The sequence below is a fragment of the Bombus huntii genome, chromosome 1 (assembly GCF_024542735.1).
Source record: "Bombus huntii isolate Logan2020A chromosome 1, iyBomHunt1.1, whole genome shotgun sequence".
Lineage (NCBI taxonomy): Eukaryota > Metazoa > Arthropoda > Insecta > Hymenoptera > Apidae > Bombus > Bombus huntii.
The window spans coordinates 21,116,557-21,139,092 of record NC_066238.1 but is presented as its reverse complement, the minus strand read 5'-3'; the positions used below and the strand labels follow the sequence as shown (position 1 = coordinate 21,139,092).

At 35.5% G+C, this 22,536-nt stretch overlaps 3 protein-coding genes and 1 long non-coding RNA gene across 8 annotated transcripts in view; 3 read left to right on the top strand and 1 right to left on the bottom strand.

The window, feature by feature from the left end:
- Positions 1–6,279, top strand: part of LOC126873164 (eukaryotic translation initiation factor 3 subunit A) — a 41,200-nt gene extending 34,921 nt beyond the window's left edge. Inside the window, exons 1-5 of one of the 2 annotated variants that reach the window (XM_050633808.1) lie at positions 1,870–2,082; positions 2,734–5,403; positions 5,495–5,718; positions 5,800–6,002; positions 6,090–6,279. In XM_050633808.1, the coding sequence (XP_050489765.1) occupies positions 2,034–2,082; positions 2,734–5,403; positions 5,495–5,718; positions 5,800–6,002; positions 6,090–6,186 (3,243 nt within the window). In that variant the 5' untranslated portion in view covers positions 1,870–2,033 and the 3' untranslated portion in view covers positions 6,187–6,279. Of the gene's footprint in view, positions 1–1,869; positions 2,083–2,733; positions 5,404–5,494; positions 5,719–5,799; positions 6,003–6,089 lie in introns of those variants that run through there. The other variant, XM_050633893.1, reaches the window with a different exon arrangement.
- LOC126876312 (DENN domain-containing protein 10-like) lies at positions 27–1,573 on the top strand. Of its 2 annotated transcripts, none has more exons than XM_050639173.1 (4): positions 27–464; positions 537–983; positions 1,054–1,171; positions 1,239–1,573. In XM_050639173.1, exons 1-4 carry the CDS (start codon positions 228–230, stop codon positions 1,508–1,510), a joined length of 1,074 nt encoding a protein of 357 aa, XP_050495130.1. In that variant the 5' UTR covers positions 27–227; the 3' UTR covers positions 1,511–1,573. The 2 variants fall into 2 exon arrangements, with proteins under 2 accessions (XP_050495130.1, XP_050495183.1); XM_050639226.1 differs by having other exon boundaries at positions 29–464; positions 552–983.
- An 825-nt stretch (positions 6,280–7,104) lies between the features above and the next one.
- LOC126878139 (uncharacterized) lies at positions 7,105–18,709 on the bottom strand. Of its 2 annotated transcripts, XM_050640680.1 has the most exons (5): positions 18,565–18,709; positions 18,316–18,468; positions 9,558–9,746; positions 9,178–9,313; positions 7,105–8,461 (listed from the first exon to the last, which is right to left on the bottom strand). In XM_050640680.1, the coding sequence occupies exons 3-5, from the start codon at positions 9,736–9,738 to the stop codon at positions 8,323–8,325; spliced, it is 456 nt and encodes a 151-aa protein (XP_050496637.1). In that variant the 5' UTR covers positions 9,739–9,746; positions 18,316–18,468; positions 18,565–18,709; the 3' UTR covers positions 7,105–8,322. The 2 variants fall into 2 exon arrangements, with proteins under 2 accessions (XP_050496637.1, XP_050496628.1); XM_050640671.1 differs by lacking the exons at positions 18,316–18,468; positions 18,565–18,709 and adding an exon at positions 13,931–14,077.
- On the top strand, positions 9,753–18,309 carry LOC126878274 (uncharacterized). Of its 2 annotated transcripts, XR_007695623.1 has the most exons (4): positions 9,753–13,023; positions 14,416–14,706; positions 16,352–16,474; positions 16,550–18,309. It is a non-coding gene; the product is annotated as an uncharacterized LOC126878274 (long non-coding RNA). The 2 variants fall into 2 exon arrangements; XR_007695622.1 differs by lacking the exon at positions 9,753–13,023 and having other exon boundaries at positions 14,275–14,706.
- Positions 18,710–22,536: the final 3,827 nt, after the last annotated feature.

Here is a 22,536-nt window from a genome sequence, read left to right as displayed (position 1 = left end):
TCTATGCTTGCGTCTTATTAACACACCCCTTTTGTAAAACATAACCTCACGAAACGTCAAACTTGACAAGACCAATTTTTATATAAGTACATAACATGAACACTTGTATCTAAGTGTAAATAATAATATGACATTAACATTTTTCAATAAAAATTGTCGGTTCGAATTAGCATCTATTCGTTTTAACATAGTTTGATGGATTCATCTGTCGACAACATAATTTCGAAATGGCACCTCTTACGGATTTACTCTCATGTAGCATAATTGAGAAAGATTCCAACGGTGATATATTATGGACCTGGTCTTATCCAATCGTTTCAGAATCTCAAAAAGCAGTTGTTGGAAGAAAATGTAACTTAGAAGTAGAACACAACTCCCCTCAAGTATTTGTATTCTCAAGACACAAATACGATTGGTTCTATATACACTGTAGTGAAGTATTTGATTCGGATAAATTACCAAAAGTAAGTTACATGCTTTTTTTAAATGGTAACATTACAATAATTATATACGAATATAATAAAAATACTTCAAAGTTATCTTTGGAACAGGTAAAGCAATTTGCATTGGTTTTGTTTGCCAAAGACTTTAATCCAAGGAAATATGAGGTTCTTTCAAGAGTCCTCAGCAAAATGTATTGCAAGACTGGCAAGCCAACAGAAATACTACAGTTATATCTCTCGGTATTTACAAAAGGATCATGTTCTACTCAAGAAAATGGAACATTTGTTTCTGATAACTTTAATAGCCATTGCTTTACAAACAACACAAATGTCAGAGAAATGATTAAAACATTTGAATTGGAAACAATCTTGATATACACTGCTCTTCTTTTGAAAAAACGGATTGTAGTCTATCATCATAGCTTGGAACAACTTTTAAAATGGATTGGAATATTTCCTGCATTAATGAAGCATCGTAAAGTCACTGATAATTTGTTTCCTTGGATTGATCTAATCGATGATGAATTGGCAGAACTAAAAGTATGTTGAACAAGCTGTCATTTCATTATTTAAAATTATCTTATAACCCTAATAATTAAATATTTTTCAGGGTCTTTCACACTACATTGCTGGCTGTAGAAACAGTTCCATTTCATCAAGAACAGATTTATTTGATCTACTTGTAAATATTCCAGCTAGAGAGATTACAGTCGCATCACATGCAAAAGGTAAAGAAAGATATTTAAAATATCGTTACTTTAATAAATATTATATTAATTCTATTAATTTTTCTAGAAAGCCTAACAATGACAAAAACGCATAAAGAAATAGCTCTATTCATGATCCAACTAAGCGAAAACCAATCCTACATAGAAAGCCAAATAATATCCGAGATAAATGACAAAACTCAAGACCTGTTGAATCAGTTGAAATCATTGGCGGTAGTTCAAGGACCTGACGGAAGAAAAATGGTATCAGCACAAACGCTGAAAGAAAAGAATCTACCATCAGCAGTAGAAAATTTTCTAATCAACTTAGCTGTAGCTGAAAATTTGTTTTTATTGTAATTTTATATATTTTTGTAAATACGTAACTGTAATATAATCCAATAAATAATTTCGACCACTTAATTTATCTTGATTATGATTTAAAAAATTATTTAAAAGATTCTAATTCTAATGGAATGGACATTCAATTCAGGGACAACATTAAAAATAGATCTTCACGACATCTAGTGCCAAATCTACTTACTATTTACGAATAATCGTAATTAATGAAAAAGCAGCAACAAAAAGTTCATAATTTTCATAAGAAAAAACGATAAACTAACTAAAATGCTTTTTGTAATAATTTAATTAGAGATATTGTTTATTTTTAAAGTGTTGGAAAATTTAGTTGAATTGTCTTGACTCGCATATTACAGGAAGCCATTTTTCCGTAGTTTCCGCCTTTCATCCGGTACACGCGGTCGAGGTACGCCGTGATAAACGTCGTATAATTAAAAGAAAATATATCCTAGGTTTTCCACAGAAATTTTTCGAATCCTATGATAGCGTGTATGGTTTGAAATCGACTATATTCCGTGAAGAAATGGCGCGATATGGACAAAGACCTGAGAATGCTCTGAAAAGAGCAAATGGTTCGTATAACTATTTCGTAACAAGAATGACTATGGCCGATACCTATTTAATCTAGAGGTGCAAAAATTCTTTCGTTCCGTTCATCCAAAGATTTTGCGATCCATATCATTTTACTTAACCGTATTTTTACAATATTGGTTAATCGCCATAAGTGGCGTTTCCTACTTGTCATATAACATTCAATATGGCTAAAGTCACGTCTCATTTGACTTTTTTAAAATATTAATTTTGTCCAACCATATGCACTTAGAACGGAATAGTTGCAAAAGGTTAGAGTCTTAAATAGAAAGTATACTATGATTCCGAATGAAATATAATATTCTATTCTTTTATATATGTTTGTTGAAATACAAAGCTTATTAGTTTATGTTAAATAATGTTGTCTAATATATGTTTTTTTATGTGAACATAAAAAGCTTTATGTGGTAAATGTTCTTTAAATATGTCTTTTCGTGACACTGACCTAACTTTGACATTATTGTATCTCTTTATTTGTTCTGTTACATAAACACTAGCTATAAATTATTCTTAGACAGATATTCTTTAATATGGTTATAATGAAAATGTCACAGTGAATTATTATAAAGCAGAATGATTAATTATCTTTGAAAAAATTTAAAAACATATGTTTCCTTTCTTTTTTGTGACAGAATTCATTGAAGTAGGCAAGCCAGCCCGAGCATTAGATACTTTGCAAGAAGTCTTCCGCAATAAAAAATGGACATACAATTGGTCAGAATCGGTATTGGAACCGATAATGTTCAAATACTTGGACTTATGTGTGGAGCTGAAGAAATCGCACATAGCAAAGGAAGGCCTATTTCAGTATCGAAATATGTTCCAATCTGTAAATGTTGGAAGTTTAGAAAATGTCATACGTGGATACTTACGCATGGCAGAAGAAAAAACGAATCAAGCGCGGAAACAGAGTCAACAGGCTGTTATAGATATAGATGATCTTGATAACTTAGCCACGCCTGAAAGCATACTGTTGTCGGCAGTCAGTGGCGAAGATGCGCAAGATCGAAGTGATCGCACTATTCTGACGCCATGGGTGAAATTTCTATGGGAATCTTATTGCCAGTGCTTAGAATTATTAAGAACCAATGCTCATGTTGAAACGTTGTATCATGATATCGCACGTATGGCCTTCCAGTTTTGTCTTGAATATAATCGTAAGACTGAATTTCGTAAATTGTGCGAAAAACTACGCAAACACTTAGAGGAGATTTGTAAACTACCGGCGCTAGTTTCAAACGTTTCCATGAACAGGGCGGAGACGCAACAGCTAAATTTGGAAACGCGTTTGAATCAACTTGATTCTGCAATACAAATGGAGCTATGGCAAGAAGCATTCAAATCCTCCGAAGATGTACATGGTATGATGAATTTATCTAAGAAACTTCCAGTACCAAAAACCATGGCCAACTATTACCAGAAATTAGCCATGGTTTTCTGGAAGGCAGGTAACTATCTATTCCATGCTGCCGCATTGTTTAAATTGCTGCAACTCTCCCGCGAAATGAAAAAGAATATGTCTTTGGAAGAACAGCAGAGAATGGCCAATCGTGTCTTATTGGCCACCCTATCTATCCCACTGCCATCAGCGCACCCTGAATTTGATCGTTTTATAGAAACAGACAAGAGTCCATTAGAGAAAGCTCAGAAACTTGCTACACTTCTAGGACTCACTCAGCCACCAACGAGAGTTTCCTTGCTTAAAGACATTGTTCGCTTGAACATTGTTAATTTAGCATCACCACAATTGCAAGAATTGTATTCATGGCTTGAGGTCGAGTTTCATCCTCTGGAGCTATGTAGCCGAGTAGATTCTGTCATTCAAACGCTACAAGCAGACGAAAATAGTCCATTGATTCAGTATGTCCCAGCTTTACAAGATGTAACACTTGTACGTCTGGTTCATCAAATATCGCAGGTTTATCAAACGATACAATTCGCTAGGCTTTTGGAACTCGCCAAATTTACGACAGACTTCCATCTAGAACGTCTGCTGGTGGATTGTGTAAGATACAACGACATGCAGATAAGGATTAGTCATGGAAAGAAGTGTGTGCACTTTGGAGTTGATTTGTCGGAAGCTCAGAGAGAAGATCATCCCGATGGTCCCGTGTTACAAGCAATGCCTTCTGAACAGATTCGCTGTCAACTTGTAAATATGGCCACCGTGCTGCATCGAGCGATCAATATTATTAATCCGAATAAGAAGAAGATGGAGCGAGAGAAATTGCGTTCTGCCATGGTAAGCCATTATCATGAAACCAAAATGAAAGAACACCAGAGAATCCTAGGAAGACACAAGATTATAGAAGAAAGAAAAGAATATATTGAACATATTAATACAGTCCGTGAGGAAGAGGAAATGCGAAGGCAGGAAGAGCTCCAGAGGCAGCAAATGTTAGCAGAGCAGAAGAGACTCGAACAAGAGAGAGAAGAACGTGAGAGGAAGCGACAACAGAGTGAAATCCAACAAATCAAGGATAGACATTTGAAGGAAAAGATGCAACAGATATCTCAAACTAGTCATGGTCAGAAGGTACTGAAGAAATTGGATGAAGATGAAATCAAGAAACTAGATGCAGAACAAATTGCAGCTCGAGAAGCAGAAGAATTGCAGAAAGAACGTAGGGAGATGCAGCAGAAATTGAAGTCACAGGAGAAGAAAATAGATTACCTGGAACGTGCTAAACGTTTAGAAGAAATACCACTACTAGAGAAAGCAGTCGAAGAAAAAATGGAATTAGCTAAACAACGCTGGGAACAACAGGAAGCTGAACGAATTGCTGCAGCCATTGAGGAGAGACAGCAGGCTGTTGCTACTCGTGAACGTATGGCAAGGATGAAGGAGGATCATGATATTTTCTTAGCGAAAATTTTGGCCGAGCGTAAGAGTATTTATTTAGAGAAGTTGAAAGAATTTGAGAGAGTATTGAACGAGGAGAGAGTTAGCAGATTGCTGAAACGTAAGATGGAGCGTAAGGCTGAAAGAAAAGCAAAATGGGAAAAGGAACGAGCTGAAGCTATTGAAAGAAGACGTCTAGAGGAATTGCGTATTAAACAGGAGGAAGAGAAACGACGTTTGGAGGAGGAAAGAGCTAAGAGAGAAGAGGAAGAGAGATTGAGACGCGCAGAGGAAGAAGCGAGGGAAGCTGAACGTCTAGCTAAGATTGAAAAACAGGCAGAGATTACTAGGGCTAGAGAAGCTGAAATAGAACGAAAGTTAGAAGAGGAGAGACAAAGGGACAAGGAAATAACCAGATGGAGAGGAGGTGGAGAACGTCATCGTATACCAGAAAGGCCAGGTGCATTTCTACGCTTTATTGTTCAAACATGCTTTAAGGATTATATGATTATATGATAATATGATATTATCTACATTTTATTTGATTACAGTTGAAATGTCATGGCGTCGTCCTGTTGATGCAAAAGATGACGGTATGAAGGAAGAATCCACTCGCTGGAAAAGACGGGACGCGAGAGAGGGACAAGATAATAAATGGCGAAGGGATGACGATAAACCGAAGAAAGATACCATCGAGAGATGGAGAAAAGACGATTACGATAAGGATGATACAAGGGATCGGATAGATAAAGATCGTGGAATGGATGGACGTCCAGTAAGTATAAAATAATTGTATAAAAGCTTTACCGAATCATAAATAAAACATACTTTCAACTTACTTAACAATATTTTACAGATGCGTGACATTCCACGTGATCCGTTATCTGATGGACCTCGTAATCGTGGCAGAATGCCTGATCGTCGTGGAGGTGGTGGCGGCGGTGGTGGTGGCGGAGGTGGTGGCGGCGGTGGCGGTGGTAGAACGCGTAGTCAAAATTGGCGCGATAAAAGCGATACAATACAAAATTCGCCTCGAGACTTTCCGAGACGCGATGAAAAGTGACTATATTTTCATTAATTCAAAAATTAATTTTACAAATTTTAATTTTGAAATGAGTATGCTATTAAATATTTTTAAATTAATAGGCGAGATGATACTAAAGATGATAGACTTCCACCAAAACACGATGAGAGAAGACGACCGCCTGAAGACGATGGATGGTCACAGGTGAGCCGGCGTTAATAGATGGCAGAGGTTAAAAGTCTCAAGAAATTAATGAAATTTTCTTGTATCCTAACTGCTACATCAATTTTTTTATAAAACCGATACACATGGCGTGATACCTTTTCCTTGGAAAAAGACGAAAGAAATAACAAATCGTGTGATTTTAACCCTTTGCGGACGAGACCGCTTGAAGAGCAAGCGTCGCTGTGGACGAGAGGTATTTTCGCGTACAGTTGAAAAAATATACACGTTGAACGTTTGCGTTAATCGTTGTTGAGGATTGTATTATTTTCATTAATATTTAGTTCATCATCAGTGTCACTATTACTAGAAATATTGAAACGTCTGAGCCGATTCATTGTTGAACGGAGTTCGTTTCCACTGTCTGAAGCATTGTCTTCGTCTTCTATCTTGTCAGGTTCAAAATAATGTTCATCACTACTATCACTATCGAACATGTTCTTTCTGGAACTTTTAGGCATCGTGTATAAGGTATTATAAATAATATATAAAAAGCTTTCTGATTCATCTGGTAATGCCATTGAAAGATTGAAATTCGTTCTGACTCGACCATCACCCTGCATGTATCCTGCAGTTTACATTAAACGGGAGATAAGATTTCTAAAGATCTATAATTTTGTTTCATCAAAAACATAATACTGTTTAGTTTACTATACCTCTGCATAAATATGCTTAAGATTATCGCTCAGAAAAAATAAACGTCCACTTCAAAATAACTGTCCGAAACTGTGAAGAGATTCAGGCGGCTATTTGCCGACACTCGTCCGCAAAGGGTTAAAAAATCTACATAAAGTAATCTTCGGCGCTCATCCGAAGCAACGATATTTAGCATTATATAATAATGCAACAAAGTTTTGAAACATAAAACATAAGGACAGACCTCTTTATTGTGGTATAAATGAAGATCTACGCATCTTATCCGTATTGTCTTTTTAATTGTTTTATTACATTTATGATATAGTTAATAATTAAGATACTACGTAATAAATAAATCACTACAGAGTATCAAACTCCGTTTCTATTTACAACCTATGAAACTTAATGAACAGAATATTCATGAAATCTTGAGTTAAGTTGACTTTTTTCGTCGCTGCCGACAAACGTACAGATAGAAAACATGAACACACTATTTATTATCTATTTTCTGTTTCATTTACCTAAACGGCAAGAAATATATATACTACCCTTCTTATAATTCTAATTGTTAATCATACTGTACGCAAGAAAAGGGCTAGAAGTTTCTAAAAAGGGAGGAAGATTAATTTAAGCATTAATAAATGCGCGTATAAAACTAGATATTTCAAACGCAAGGAAGATTAGAAAAAACAATGAAGATATTTAGAGAAGACATCGACCGACGTGATTCAATGACGATGGCCGAAATGTACTGTTATTATAATAAAACAAATCGCGATGCACTGTCGCATAGGTATACGTATATATTTATATCTGATATTTCTCGAAATTGTTACACGAAAATATAGATATAGTTCATCATGTATAGTATACACTTTGTCACACGCGTACTCAACTGTTCAAAATGTTTTGAATCACGCAATATTACGGTGCAAGCTCATAACTCCGTGTAGAAACGATCAATTACATGGCCTGGTTTCCACTCTTGGTAATTTCAGCGGTCTGAAAAGCTCGCGGTCATATTTTTTTAAATAAAAGCGTTCAGCCGGAAACTACATTCTGATCAGATCGTTACAAAAATCGTGTTTCCACCTTTGCACTCGGTTTAGTGAAATTTTAGTTTGGATTTCGCGTTTCATTTATTCTTAAATGTTTCAACAAATTCATGATCCGAATATCGGACAATAATTGTATTATATAAATCGAAGGTTTTCTTTAACATTCTTCAAATTTCACACTGAAGCTTTAACACGATTTAAGTGGTAATACCGTTAACGTGCTTGCTCTTCCTTTTTTTTTTTTACATTACGATGCTAAGTATGCTAACAAACATCTAGGAACTTGTCTTTTCTCGAATAGCAGAAATATCGTAGCCAGCTCTCTGCTTAATCGACTCCTGTTGCCTCGACACACGCTAACAAATATGAGCAGCACTCTGTGTAATTTTTGTAATGGATCTCTTCTGTCTTTGAGTCCTCGTCTCAAGAGCCTTGGGATTCAATACAGCATTATTGCCGCGGCGGTCTTTTCCTCCAGTGCGGGAATTGTCTCCAGGCGTTCGATTTTGTCTCGTCCTGAGCCCCAGCCTACCAATGCTATGCTGATTAAATGCACCACACCAGCACAAACAACCAGCCTGAAAGAAGAGCAATGGAATGAGAAAATTCAGAGGTTAAATTTCAAATATACCTCTAGAAACCTAAATAATTTTCTGTATTTCATTTTTTCTACGCTTTGACTGTTGTAACTTAACAATGATTAGAAGAAGGAAAGTTACATTAGATATAACTACATATCTAAAATCAGTTAAATTCTCAAGGACACTTTCCTTAACGTATTAATACATGCAGAAATAACAAGTAGATCGTAGATCTTTATGCAAATTTATATTTTTTATGAATACAATTTAAAAAATGCCACTTAGATAAAGTATTATTGTGTATATATTATTGATTTATATATTGTGTAAATTTTTGCAAATTTAAATTTTTCATAAATGCATAAACATTTGTAGTCTGACAATAACCATATCTCTTTTCTTAATCCTTAGAATGATAAAAGTAAAATAATTTGAACGTTTAAAAGATAAGATACTTCACACTACAAATTATAAATTAACTTAAATTGAATAGTATTCTACAAAGCTGCAAGTTTCACACTTTGCATTCACCGCTCGTTATTTGAAAAGGCTGGACTTTTACTGGAAATCGAAAAACATTCACAATATCGAATGGCGCGCATAAAACTTGCAAACAACTACGAAAATGCGAGAGATCATCGATGAGGCTTGACTGAGGATTTCTATTGTGAATGCAAGCATGCTATCGAGCAGAAGAATGAAAAGTCTCTTACCAAAATGAATAACCAAGCTCGGCAGAACCTTCGCTGGTCCACATATTATCAATGTCCTCCTTTGGAAGCACGTTGAAGTATAGCTTCGTGTAATACTGCGCCAGCCAAGTACTCGTACTCGCCATGCACATTAGTACTGAATCAAATATCAATTAGCTTATTATTTCAAATTTTACGTATTATAATATAATTGATCCAATGAATTTTAACCAATTTTCAAATTGCAATTGTGTTAATATCTTGAATTTTTTATAATATTCTGATGTACTGATACGATAAATTTTATTTAATTTTTGAAAAAGATTGCTTCTTTGCTACTTTAACTTTAAAGTAATTTATTTGTATTAAGTATTTGAAATTAAATACTTTCATCGACGTACGTGTTAAGATATTTATAAAATATACTCCAGGGTCAGAAAGGATCTTAGATCTAGGAGAAGTGGCTGTGTTCAAAACGGCGAGTAGAGCAGCCAGGCCAGCGGTGACAAGTGCAGCCGAGGTTGTTGTTAGAGTGCTGATCCACAGTCCCCAGGACATCACTGTCGGATCTTGCTTGATCATTTGGGGTACTGAAACGAAACAAACGATTATTTTTATGCGATAACTTTAATAATAGCGTTTCAACGTTCCTAGTGGCAGCAGTAAAAATCAACGATGCGGACCTCGTTATCTCGCATTTATATTTCAGTCATTTGCATTTAAATACTGCGATATTTTCTATATTATCAAATTATAATTAAAAATAACAAAATAACAAGCAAAAAGTCTGTAGACTAAAAAAAAGAGTGTTTAATTTCCCTAGAAAAAAAGAAATAATTAAATTGCAAATAGTTAATAAAATCGAGCCGATCAAATTAGAGCAAAGTATGTTAAAAACCAAACTAATCTACAAATCAATTATTATAATTGCTATAATAAAATCTTATTATCATTAATCAACGTTTCATTAGCATATTATTAATGTACGGGGTCCATTATTATCGTTGAAAAAGTCTCCATGCATTTCAGAGTTCAATTTTTCTCAGCAAACCGAATCCCACTTTGGGTTGACGTGCAAACTGAAGCTATCGTGGTACGTAATGAATAATTAAGCGTGCAGTAAATACTCTTGCTTTGGCTAGTTCAAGTTATATTGCATCGCAAATAACGGACTATTTAATTAGCCGCGGGCGGGATTCTCAGTGAATCGCCAAGTTAACAACTTGCGTCCACGAAAGGACATCCGAGGAATTTCTCAAGAGCTGCACCCTTTCTTGTGTTCGACGTTTACTCCAAGCACTCAGTTCCAGCACACAAAACGACCATATTTTACCTTAATAAAGAATAAATTCTTCAATTACAGTAGTTTGCCTTAATAATTTTGTTCAGCCACAAGGAAAAGATTTTTGTAGGTATGTAGGTGAAAAGAATCATTCAAATAAATATCTTCTCTCTAAAACAATCTAATCTAATAATAATAAGTGGGATATTGAAGTAATTTTTGGTAACCTTTGGTTGCTTGAGGGCTAAATCCGTAATTATTAAAATACTCTTTGTTCAACCATACCATTAATCCATTAAATATAATGAATTCGATTTGGAATCATGAAAAGAAATTTGTACTATTCATAAGGGAGGATTCCTTTTAATTCAAGAAATATATTTAATATTATATATTTCATATTTCAAAAATATATTTTTTATATCTATAAAAAATCAACATCCATAGAAGATCAATTAAAATATGTAAATTGTATAATTTCAAGGGAAGAAATTGGAAGTTGATAGATCAGAGTACCAACCTTGTAGAACACACACAAAAAGAGAAGTGTACAGAGATTATTATGACCAGACAAAAGCAAGGAAATATATAATCTAGGACTTTCAGTGTCTTTAAAATCAAATTCAAGATTATCAAACATAAGGAACAAGAAACGAAGAAATGCACCGTACATTTCATTTAATCTTAAAGTACCAATCTTAGAACAGCTCTAAAAAAGGAATTTATAAAAATAATTATAACTAGATGAAATGTGATCCAGGACTTTCGTTGGCCGTGAAAGTTTTCCAGGAAAAAGGGTTTTAATATTCCCCGTGGTCAGCATCCGGAGAACAGTCGATGATACGACGTAGCCCGAGCACGTGAAAGTCGACCACGAGGCTCGGTCGTGGATTTTTGCACACTCAGAAACCAGTTTCTGCTCCTATTGTTACAACCGTCGCGGCTATTCTCGCGCACGGAATCTTTCCCTCGGGCCGCATTTCTTTATTCAACCGCTTCTTTTGCGCGTGGGTGTCGCAAAACTTTTTGCCGCTGATGAAATCTCCATCGGGAACGAATTAAAACCGTGTCAGACAGTTCTAGACTCTTACGGCTGTCTGTTCTACTGTTAAGTAATTTAAATAACCGCTGACACCAAACCATTAATCATACAGCGACAAGAAAGAATTTTTTCTTCTTGCGTTCTTCCTTTCCATTTTGAAGAATTTTTATTTAATAAATGGATAAAATGTGTTCTTCATTTAACCTTCTTATATCATCCGACAAATTTTTAAAAAATTTTTAAAAGATCAGAGAATCGACATAGAGTAAAAGATCATTTAATACTACACTGGAACTAATAACTAATATATATAATGACTGGAACTAATGGAACTAATACGTTATCAATATAACGTAGACGTTAATAAATTATCGATATAAAATAGAAATTAATAGATAGATTATTTAACATTAAAATTACCAATCTATATCGTATACTGAAATATATATTAAAATGAAAGTTATTAATACGTTTTAAGAAGCACACTACGCTTCCAAATATTCTAGTATTAAAAGAAAGGTCGTTATCGATTTAAAATTCCTCCGTTTTAAGGAATCTACTTTACATCAAATTCTTCATTCTATTTCCAAGTACAAGATTCCAGCAATTAACATCTCGTGAATTCCTCCACCAATAAAGAACCTACGGTTCACAAGAAGGTTAGAATTCAGCTGAAAAATTTATTACCTACGATTGACAAAAAGAAAGAAGGAGATAAATACCATTCAAAAAATAATAAATGCCATTGGCCTTTGTCATTAAGCGCACGTTCGACGAATGATCAAAGAGAATATGCTAGTCGCGTGCATCAGCGCGATTAATTCTTTTCGTGATTATCAATGGACTATATAGTCGAAGAGGAACGGAGAGGGAATTAATAAATGATTACGCCAATTTCATTGCGTCACGCATACCAATGGCTGCCCCGTTGCAGGTACAATAAAACGAAGAGGCTGTTATTGACCTCACGTTTCAAGCTAAATAGTAACTATACATGATGGTTGATCGTGCACGCCACGCGACTATCGCTACATACATGATCGAACCGGTACGTGTTCTTCGTGTGTCCCTTTGGGACCATTCCGTGGCTATATGAAAGAGAAACGTTTCTCATGACGCGTGCCAACAATGTCATTGTTCTTATCGGGGGAGAGACGGCTGAACCTGATTCCACGCTGGCTCCATCTATATAACTGCTTTCACACGCATATACGCGGAATTGGGCAGTAGCGTTGAAGTATTACTCAGATTAGTCAAGTCATTTGAAGATTCGAATTATTCAAGTTGCTTAAGGATTTAAATTATTTGGCTTAACTGAAATTCGAATTATTCGAGCTATTTGAAGATTTATATCATTCATGTTACTCAAAGATTCAGATTAGATAGGGAGAAAGAATCGTTTTCGATCTATGGTTCCTTCGAGACTTTCGTCACTTGTAATGGGAGGAACACGTTCCAATAAACAAAAATTTAATCTTGGATTTTTCATGATCATGGCCGCATTTGCATCAACGTTTTCTTACGAACCTCCCTCGATCTGGAAGTGAGTAGAATCACGTTACGATTCTCGTTACACTTATATTTCTTACACATTGTATATATCTCTTTGAATATTGTACAATATTTTGTATATAATGTAAAGATAGATCCGAGGATTCATATAAAAAGTAGACGTCACTATCTTGAATAAGAAATTGTCCACAATGTACAGTTTCAACAGGAGATTGTTATTCGATACGTAGCTGGTCATTACTGAATCGTAATACGAGAAGGTGATAAAGAAAATATTGCCCCTGTGAAGAGAGAGTCATCTGTAATAAGAATTGCAATGTGGTTGATACTCTACACTTAGCTGCCACTGGGTCAAACTGCTTGGCCATGAGAGTGCAATTACCGTTCTGCTACATTCTCCGATTTCCATAGATATGCACTGTGTACATTGAACATCAAACTTATCGGTCATCGTAACACAAAGCATTTCTAAAACCTTCACATCGTAAAAGTATTACAAATTATTTATAATCAAAAGCATTAAACGAAAGTTAACTACAAATGATCTGCGATCAAAAATATTAAACAACATTATCCCGTTAAAAAATTCCAGTATTCTATACGTATAACAATTCACTAGATGAAATATATCCTTCAGTCTTCATTAGCTGCTCTACAGATCAGACTTCTTCGAAGATCGAGACCAGAATATCAAGTTCTTGTTACACGGTGAAGATTTTGTGAACGAACAGAAACTGGGCAAAAAAAGATACTGCACTTCCAGATCGAGAATGCAATATGAAATGGTTGCTGAGAGAAACGAATATGTCGAGGCGGGCGGGAAATGCTACGAGGAAATTGGATCTGTAGATCGAGCGTCCAATACGAAACTTGTAGAAAAAAAGATAATGAAAATTTCAGATATAGGTATAACTAGATAAAAAAAAATATCACCATACCTTTATATTATCTGACGTTGCAGAACTATTTTCTGATTACTGTAACCAGGTTAAATTTGAAAGGAAATTTACATTCACTATTTTTCCTCAGCTGACTAATTTTAGATCTTGTTTATCTAATTCAAGTTTCTATCAAAATCCCTTACTCCCTTTAGACCCCTAACCTCCACGTCAAACTTTCTAACCTAAAATGCAAATGTACAATATGTATGTTCCTTTATAAATTGCAATATAGAAATACATATTTAGAAAGCCTAAAATACAAATAGGTATAGCTTTACATAAAAAATAAGTAAGCGACTATCTACCATCTAATAGGAACCAATTTAGGCCATAAACAGGCAAAGTAACGAGGATATACCATTTCGCCGGTACTGGGCAAGTTTTTGCGTCCGGTCTGCCGCGAAAATTATGCCGAGACCGAAGTGCGTGAGACGAACCGTTATACACGGTGAGCCCGTAAAATTGTTATTCAAATGTTTCAGCTGGCGGACAGTGTACCCCATGGATTACGTGAATATACCGGCTGAGTCCACGTTGAGGGTAAGATGCTAGGGGGGAACGGATGTTTTCGCTCGAGTGCTCGACCGGCATTGTACCGCCGCTTATGGCACGATAACAGTTTCCTCCGGCAATAACGATTTCAGTATCAGGATGACAAGACACGCGAGCATTATGAACACTCTTGTTATTCGAATTCGGCCGTGAAGCTGGGGAAAAATCATGGATAGATAACGAATCAAGAATTCTTCGCATTTCCAGCATTTTTCTCATATGTATGTATAGATAGATATTCTTGTATGTATATGTACATGAATATGGATGTAATAGATTTATTATTATAGTAATCTGTGTCAAAATGTGTACCATAGTTTATGTTTAGCTAGTTTTTGTACCTTTTTTGTTTGTTAATAAATATTTGAAATTAATATTGGCTGGATAGATATTCTTATACGTATATGTACATGAATATGGATGTAATAGATTTATTATTATAGTAAACTGTGTCAAAATGTGTACCATAGTTTATGTTTAGCTAGTTTTTGTACCTTTTTTGTTTGTTAATAAATATTTGAAATTTCATGTCAGATTTATTACAATCAATATTGGCTGGTTCATATATTTTCAAAACGCTGCCCTCTCTCTCTCTCTCTCTCTCTCTCTCTCTCTCTCTCTCTCTCTCTCAGCATTCAAAGTATGAATTCACCTGACACATATTTATTTATCTCTATGGTAAAAATATTGAAAATGAATGTTCAAAAAGGAGTCTAGACAGACTGGCCCATTTCATTCTATAAATGCTAATACTTCAGAATTTATGTTCAATTGGAAGGACAGATAACGTCCATTGAGTCTGCAGTAGAAATATCAATAGAAACATATTAATTAATTTGCTTTGTTCAATATGTAACTTCTAAGCTCCTATTTCAGTATCACTTATAGGTAAAAATAGGCTGTCCTGCATACTGTATTTGAATTTAACTAGTCCAGAAATTCACTCGTGAATTATATTTAACTAGCTAGCTAGCAAATTACTATCGCTATATGTACATGCTACGTATTATCGTTTCTGGTGAACGGCTCATTTTCTAAGGAGTACATCAGATTTTGATTCCACCAGCTCGACCAATGTGTATAACCTGGAATAATATCCAGTGGACGAGTTATCGTCGCGGAGAACCGCATGGAGGGAGATTCTCCGGTGCTTCAGGTACCCAATGTGATACTGGGACCATAAATTCTGCCGGATAGTTGGCCAGACCAGGAGAATCTCATTCGGCATAACTGTACCTGCACGCGATTTCTGTGGGAGATGGTGAACGGCAGAGTCGCGCGTATCTCCCATAAATCTACTATTTGATAATCGGCGTGCTCGGATTAGTTTCGTTCGACCGTGTTACACGATCGAGGCTCCGATTCGTTAACGCGTCCATTGGCAATGATGGTCATCGATGACCCACGTTACTAAAATTTTAGAATGCACTGTCACCCGAATTTTATATACTTCTTACTTTTCAATCGCGACAGATTAAAATATATCATACGCCATAACATTTAACTTTTGCAAATTTTATTTTAATTACAAAATACTATGTAACAATAAGTTGTTCACATTACTCAACATTCTTTAATCCATATATGTAATTTATTTTAACCATTTTAAAAAATGCAGTAAAACATGTGTTACATAGTAGCAGACAACATAGATTTCATGGACTACAGGATCTTCAATAATGCGAACGATTTAGCTTATCAGACAAAAAAAGCACAAATACGACATTTAGCAAAAATTAAATGTTATGTGTACATTTCAATCTATTCTATAAGTCTATTGAGCTATCCATGATTTCTAAACATGACTTGAATGCAGGATTTTTTGGTCTTCTTAGTATATATCTATTCTATTTGTTTTATCAACAGGATAAAGACACAAGGATGACAGCTGCAGGATATAAATTACGTACAGAATTTTCCAATCTTCTCGGGGCAATTATCTGAAACGTTTTAGAGAAGTGGTTGAATAATAAAGTCATACCGATCGAGGTAAGATAAAGATAAGTATATGGATAAATATATACTGCTACAATCACAATTGATTATCGATTGGTGTCATTGTAGGTAGCACACAGATAATAGAGACAGACTGTCGTGATTGGTTGTTCTTTCGAAGATAAGATCACCCTCCTTGCGTCGAATGAAAGTTATGTAAAACGCGTTGTTGGTGAGAAACTCGTCAGAAACTCAGATTAGCCAACGGTGAACAGATTGAATAATTTAACAGATCAGTGTCCGTGTCCAGTACACGGTCGTGTTGAAAAACTACGTGGTCAGTGTTTTAAATCATAAACTTCATCGTAAATTGAATTGTGCAAATAGCACCGATGTTTCCTGGTAATCTTCGTGGCAAGCAATCACGTATACCCAATACGAGCTCGCATTCTAGATGCTTGAAAAACCCTTCGGTTACTCGATTACGAAAAAACAAGCGAAAATCAAACAAGGTTTTGTTGATTTTTTCAATTTGTTACTCAGTGGATAAAAGAAAATATTTTAATGTAGGAAAAAGAAGATAGTATGGGACAAATGTGATGAGCTACACTTTTTGTTTCTCACAGTGAAGCAATTCTGGAATTCCATACACTGTTGACTAGTTCTATATTACTTAAATTACTCTTTAATTCGATTTACAGATGAAACATGGGCTCGTGCTATATGTTTGTAATTGATTGATATTTATAATTTCACAGATATTAATATATATTCCTAGATTTTTGATACTGATGTATAATTTATATATTGATAATTCAATATTTACTTAAATTATCTAACATTATTCTACATGTAGATACATAACTTTTTAAATATTCAAGAAGATGGCAAAAACATATATAACGAAAATCTGAAAATCAAATGAAGAGATAGTTTTAACAAGACGTAGAATTAGTCGACGATATATTGGATTTTGATAATTGTTCTCCCATAAAAGGCAGGATATTTTCTTCACCTTCGACTTCCAAAAATGAAATGCATGAAACATTTTGTAGAACGACGATATTGAAAGCTATTAAGATAATTATTAATACCAAAACGCAGCTATCCATTAGTGGAACGCAACTGTAAATGGTTTAATGATTACAGAAACCGTAGAGTACATAATAGCCTCTGTACCTGGAAGCTTCGGTTTAAAGTACAATGTATGAAAGACTGCAGAAACCACTAAATGCACGGAAAGGAGTTCAAGCGTTTAATTACCACTCGGTAATGCATTTGCTGTCGTATAAGCAACATAATAGCTATATGCTCGGTGGAGCAAATATAACACGTTGTGAGAAAAAAAAAACGAAGATACGTAGTAGGAAGAGAAAACGATGGTATCCTTGAATGGAGAGTGTTAACAGTTCAGGGACGAAGGTAAAATCCGATCCATTAACCGTGACGCTTTATCTAACAGAAAGTGGTTCCGATGGTTAGAAGCCATGTGGTGGTTGTTGGCTAAAGTCGAATAGTTTAATGAAGCTGACCACGTTCATAACCGCAAAGTATTTCCCAGAGACTTGTTGCGTTTAATTTTAGATTAATTATTTTTATAGAATAATAGTATATAAACATATATACTCCTGTCATTTCATTAAAAATTTTAATCACACAAATTTTCATTACCTATCTGTCTCAATAGGACTATACTGACATATTTTACTAGTAACTTCATATTAATTTTCCATACATGTAATCAAAAGAGTCTTAGTGGCTCTTTAAACAACGTCGCAAATGTTCCTCCATTTATAGTATGTATTTATATTTTTATAGAATTTTTTCATTAAAACTATATAGTAATACTTTACTAATAATTATAGATTTTTCCTACACTTGTAGACATAATTTACCTCTCTCTCATATGAACCTGATGGTTGCCATTCAAAGAACATTGGATGACTATTCTGAGGCGTTGATTAGTAATAAGATCCAATTCAATTGAAAACTCCAATATTAAATACTTTAAAGCTAAATTATCACGGTGCCCAATAGCCCAATGATACCTGCTAGTTAACAGTTAGATATCAAAGAGTATCCTAATACTTATAACTATATGTATAGTCGATGTACATCATTCAAGAACTATTGGAAGAACTTACCAGAGATATGATATGTCCTCCAGCCATAAGCGACGTTTAGTTCCTTCTTTCCTTGAAGAAGGCCGAAGTGAACTCTGCCAGCACTTTCTTGAGGATTTGGAGTTCTTAAGGGTCGCGCCTCGACCCAATGTTGCGTCACCAGAGCAGCACAAACCAGCCCACCGCCCAGTAACGACAGGAAGAACGTAGCAAAGATCGTGCCCCTTCGGAACATCGACGTCATCCTTGGATCACGGGGCAAGCCAGTCTTCGGATAGTTTGAGATCACTGGACAGAGGAGGAACGAAAGAAGTGGCAAGTCATACCGGATGCGCGGCTCGCATTCCTTTCATTCTGAGAGCGGCCAGCCCATGAAACTTCAATGAAGTTTATATACTGTGACAGGAAACAAGTTTGTGTACGGTGCATTCCATCGTGTAATTAAACTCCGGCACATGAAGCTTCGTACATGATAAGTATGCGTTGTGTTAACTATAAAATCATTGTAGTTCAACAAAGTTGAAATAAACGAGATTTATAAGAGGAAAGTATAGAAATATTTGGGAATAAATGTCGGTGATAGAGCGTAAAAGAAATTACAGGGTCGACATACACAGGGTCCGATTGAATGAGATGTAAAAGCGAGCACACCGTGATTCCTTGTGTAAAAATAAGGGAAAGATATAGAATAAAACTTTTTCATTTTCGGCTTATTTTTCAATAAAATCGAGTCTGAAAATTAGGTAGGATTAAGTAATCGACAGATGGTCATTGTGCGTGTAAAAATAAGTAAAAAATGTAGAATAAAATCTTTAAAGCTTCATTTTCAAGAAAATAAAGTTTGAATATGTTTAGTTAAAAATCGGTGTAGTACATGCGTGTGACAAATTTTCAATTCTTTTTTCTTGGAAATGAAGCGTCTTGTGAACAAATTTTACTCTGTATCTTTTTCTCTTTTTTACATTTACATTATTTCCACTTTCACGTGTTATTCGACTGAACCCTGCGTCTACTCGGATATTTGTAGAACTATAATATAGTCTACTTTGGACGATATCTCTCTATAATACAAATTTCAAAACTGATATCGATTTTTTAAAGTGCTTGGTACTCCCAAAATTTTCACTAGCATCTAGAACCACTGATACTCTTGATATCCTCTCGAAACCTCAGACCCTTTAGAACATACTCAATTACCCTATACTACTGGAATCTTTGAAACCCTCTGAAACCTCAACTACCACTAGAAAGTTTCGAAGCTACAGCGCACTCGAAACTTCAAAATATCCCAAAATCTCCGATCTGGAATGCCGTATATGTATTTCAAATCTTTGATCGATCTTTAAATGATTTTTATAGGATTCTCAATTTCTTCATTTTCTTCGATCTCTTCAAATCTTTGAGACCCTCTGCAATCTCAAATATCACGGAAAGCTTTTCAACCTTATGGATTTCTCAGCACTGCTAAGGTCTTCGAAACTGTCTGAAATTACAGATCTCAGTGAAAAATTCAGAACCTGCAACACGCACGAAAGCCTCTAAAGTTATCTCTACTCATCAAAGCGAATAAAAGAGTCTTAACTCCTTACGTTCTCGTGTGCTTTATATCGTAACATAAACCTAGGAGGTGCGTGGAAAAATGTTGTCCTATTCGCTGTCTCTGCTAACTCGTAACTAGTTAGTGCGTACAACTTGTTTCCTTTTGCGAGTAAACGCGAGAACCATTCGGAGACAGCGCATATTTCTCGTCCAAATACGATGTCCTCTGTGTTCGTAGGTTGATTGGAACGACGCCTTATATTTGGACAATGTTCCTTTCTCTGGTGGCGGTTTCTCTTTTCGGCAAAAGCAGCGTGTTGACGCTTTAATCGTGGACAAGACGCTCGACGCGTGGGTATCGGTAGTCTACTTGACGACAGCAACTATTTAAATTATGCCACAGAAACTATGCCGCTTTCGCAACAATTATCCGGTCTGCTAGAAAAATACTGCTGGTGTGAAAGCGCCTAGACCAAATATTACGCTACTTTTCCAGAAACCTTTTTCATCCGTCCGATGAATTACTGTTTTGTCGGAATTCTCAGAGCGATAGGATTGTACGAAGCAGATGAAAAGTGTTTGGAAAAAGAATATAGAGAGTGAAGTCGAATTTCCGAAACATATTGTACTCGTCAAAGTGAACAGTATGGAATAAATAGGACACATTATTCTTTCGATAATAAAAATTTATAGAGTGCTTATCTGACGATATTTAATCTGCACGCTATTCTAAAGGAAAAAGGATGAAAGGAAGCAAGGCCAGTGAATAACAAGCAACCTATCAAACATCGAATTCACACAGCGTATCCGACAGCTTATTAAACGACAACATCAACGTAGCAATTATTTTAATTCTCCAATTATTTCGAGCATTAAAATTCATCCTTCTCCTGCTTTCCTTTCGTTCAGCAGCTCGGTCATTTTGTCAAGACACTCTCAAAATGGTTTTGTGAAGCATAAATTGATCATTTCAACGGCTTTTGTCATATTTAGAAAGATAATATATCTAAAGCTTAGCACGTTGTAAAAAGGTCAAGCTGAACTCGATTACTGCAAATTCAATACAAAATTTTCTACTTTACGTACAATATTTAATATAAATATATCGAAATAGAGATGTTATTAAACTTTGGATTGCGAGAATATAAAAGCAGAAATTTTATATTCGTAAGCAAATTACGACCAGCTTTTGAATTTAATCTATCGAGTGACACGATAAAACACGGTACAATATTCAATTAAGTCGAACAACGAAATGTTAACGCGTTACATTCGCGCGTGTATTTCAAACACAAATCAGCTGAAACGTGCTTTTCAGGAAAAGCGGAAACCTATCTGGAAACGTCGCAAAAGTGACTTGTATTAAACACATCGTTTTGGCAAAAAACATGTACCTTAAATTTTACCAAAGTGAGGGGAGAACGAAGAATCGCTCTCTTGGTCTATACGTCTTAGTATAGAACAGAATTATCTCAAGTTGTGACATATTTTCAAAACACACGTGCGATATGCAGTGAGAGTCAAAGGTTCAACATGCAACTTGAAGGTACAAAATTTATTCAAAAACTTTTGTTATAAATAAAATTGTATAAGTTAAAAACGCATGAATGTGGCACATATAAATTGAAAATGGATTGACAGAAAGGATGTAAAATACGCAGGATTACAAATTAATAATAAAAAAGATCATACGTAAACCAATATTACACGAACATCATTTTTCTATCGCTATCGGTGTATCGCTCATTTTTGACTCTCACTATCGATTCTCTAAATGTCGCCTACAATGATGTATATATTTAGATGAAGAAAAATATGATGATAAATACCTTGCCCCTGGCTCTCGACAAAGTGCACCTGGCTGAGGCTTCTCGAGAACTCGCCCTGCTTGACCTTCTGCGAGAAGTCGCCGTTGCCGAGCCTCTTGGAAAACTTGACGCGACAGTTGCTCCGAGGTTTGCCTGGCCTCAGCAGCGACGATGGCCTCGGTCTCTTGGCGAACGTGTACGGGATAGTGTAGGGCTGTGCTACGTAAAAGTAAATCGGCCGATAGTCTTCATGGAGATGAGACTGCACGAACCCGCCGTTCGTCGGATAGCTGTTGTACACGCTCGGTGCTCCGTTGCTATAAGCGTACGAGCCCGTGTAGTGGATACCGTAGTGGTTCGCCGTGTTTCGTGACTTCCTTTCCACCGTTTTGAAAAAAAGTGTCCCTTTCGTCGGACACTGTCCTTAACTTAATAAAACTCCTCGACAAGCGTCAATATACCTGCTGCACAATTCAATTGCTCTATCCAGTGTACGGTTGATTAAGTACTAATGAAATAGTTTCTTATTTTCGTCTACTAGTCGACTACGACAGGATCGTTACTTTATTAAAATTGTTCGACAAGTTCTGTAGAGTTGTTGCTCAACTGAATTTCTCTATTGACTATAGTACTAAATTAATGAAAT

Bases quoted from the DNA above. Each gene is read 5' to 3' on its own strand.
- LOC126876312 (XM_050639173.1), top strand. From the start codon at position 228: ATGGCACCTCTTACGGATTTACTCTCATGTAGCATAATTGAGAAAGAT. The intron at 465-536 runs GTAAGTTACATG...AATACTTCAAAG, and splicing joins ATTCGGATAAATTACCAAAA to TTATCTTTGGAACAGGTAAA. The intron at 984-1,053 runs GTATGTTGAACA...AATATTTTTCAG, and splicing joins ATGAATTGGCAGAACTAAAA to GGTCTTTCACACTACATTGC.
- LOC126878139 (XM_050640680.1), bottom strand. From the start codon at position 9,738: ATGATCAAGCAAGATCCGACAGTGATGTCCTGGGGACTGTGGATCAGC. The intron at 9,314-9,557 runs GTACGTCGATGA...TATTTGATTCAG, and splicing joins TTTTATAAATATCTTAACAC to TACTAATGTGCATGGCGAGT. The intron at 8,462-9,177 runs GTAAGAGACTTT...CTCTTCTTTCAG, and splicing joins GAGCTTGGTTATTCATTTTG to GCTGGTTGTTTGTGCTGGTG.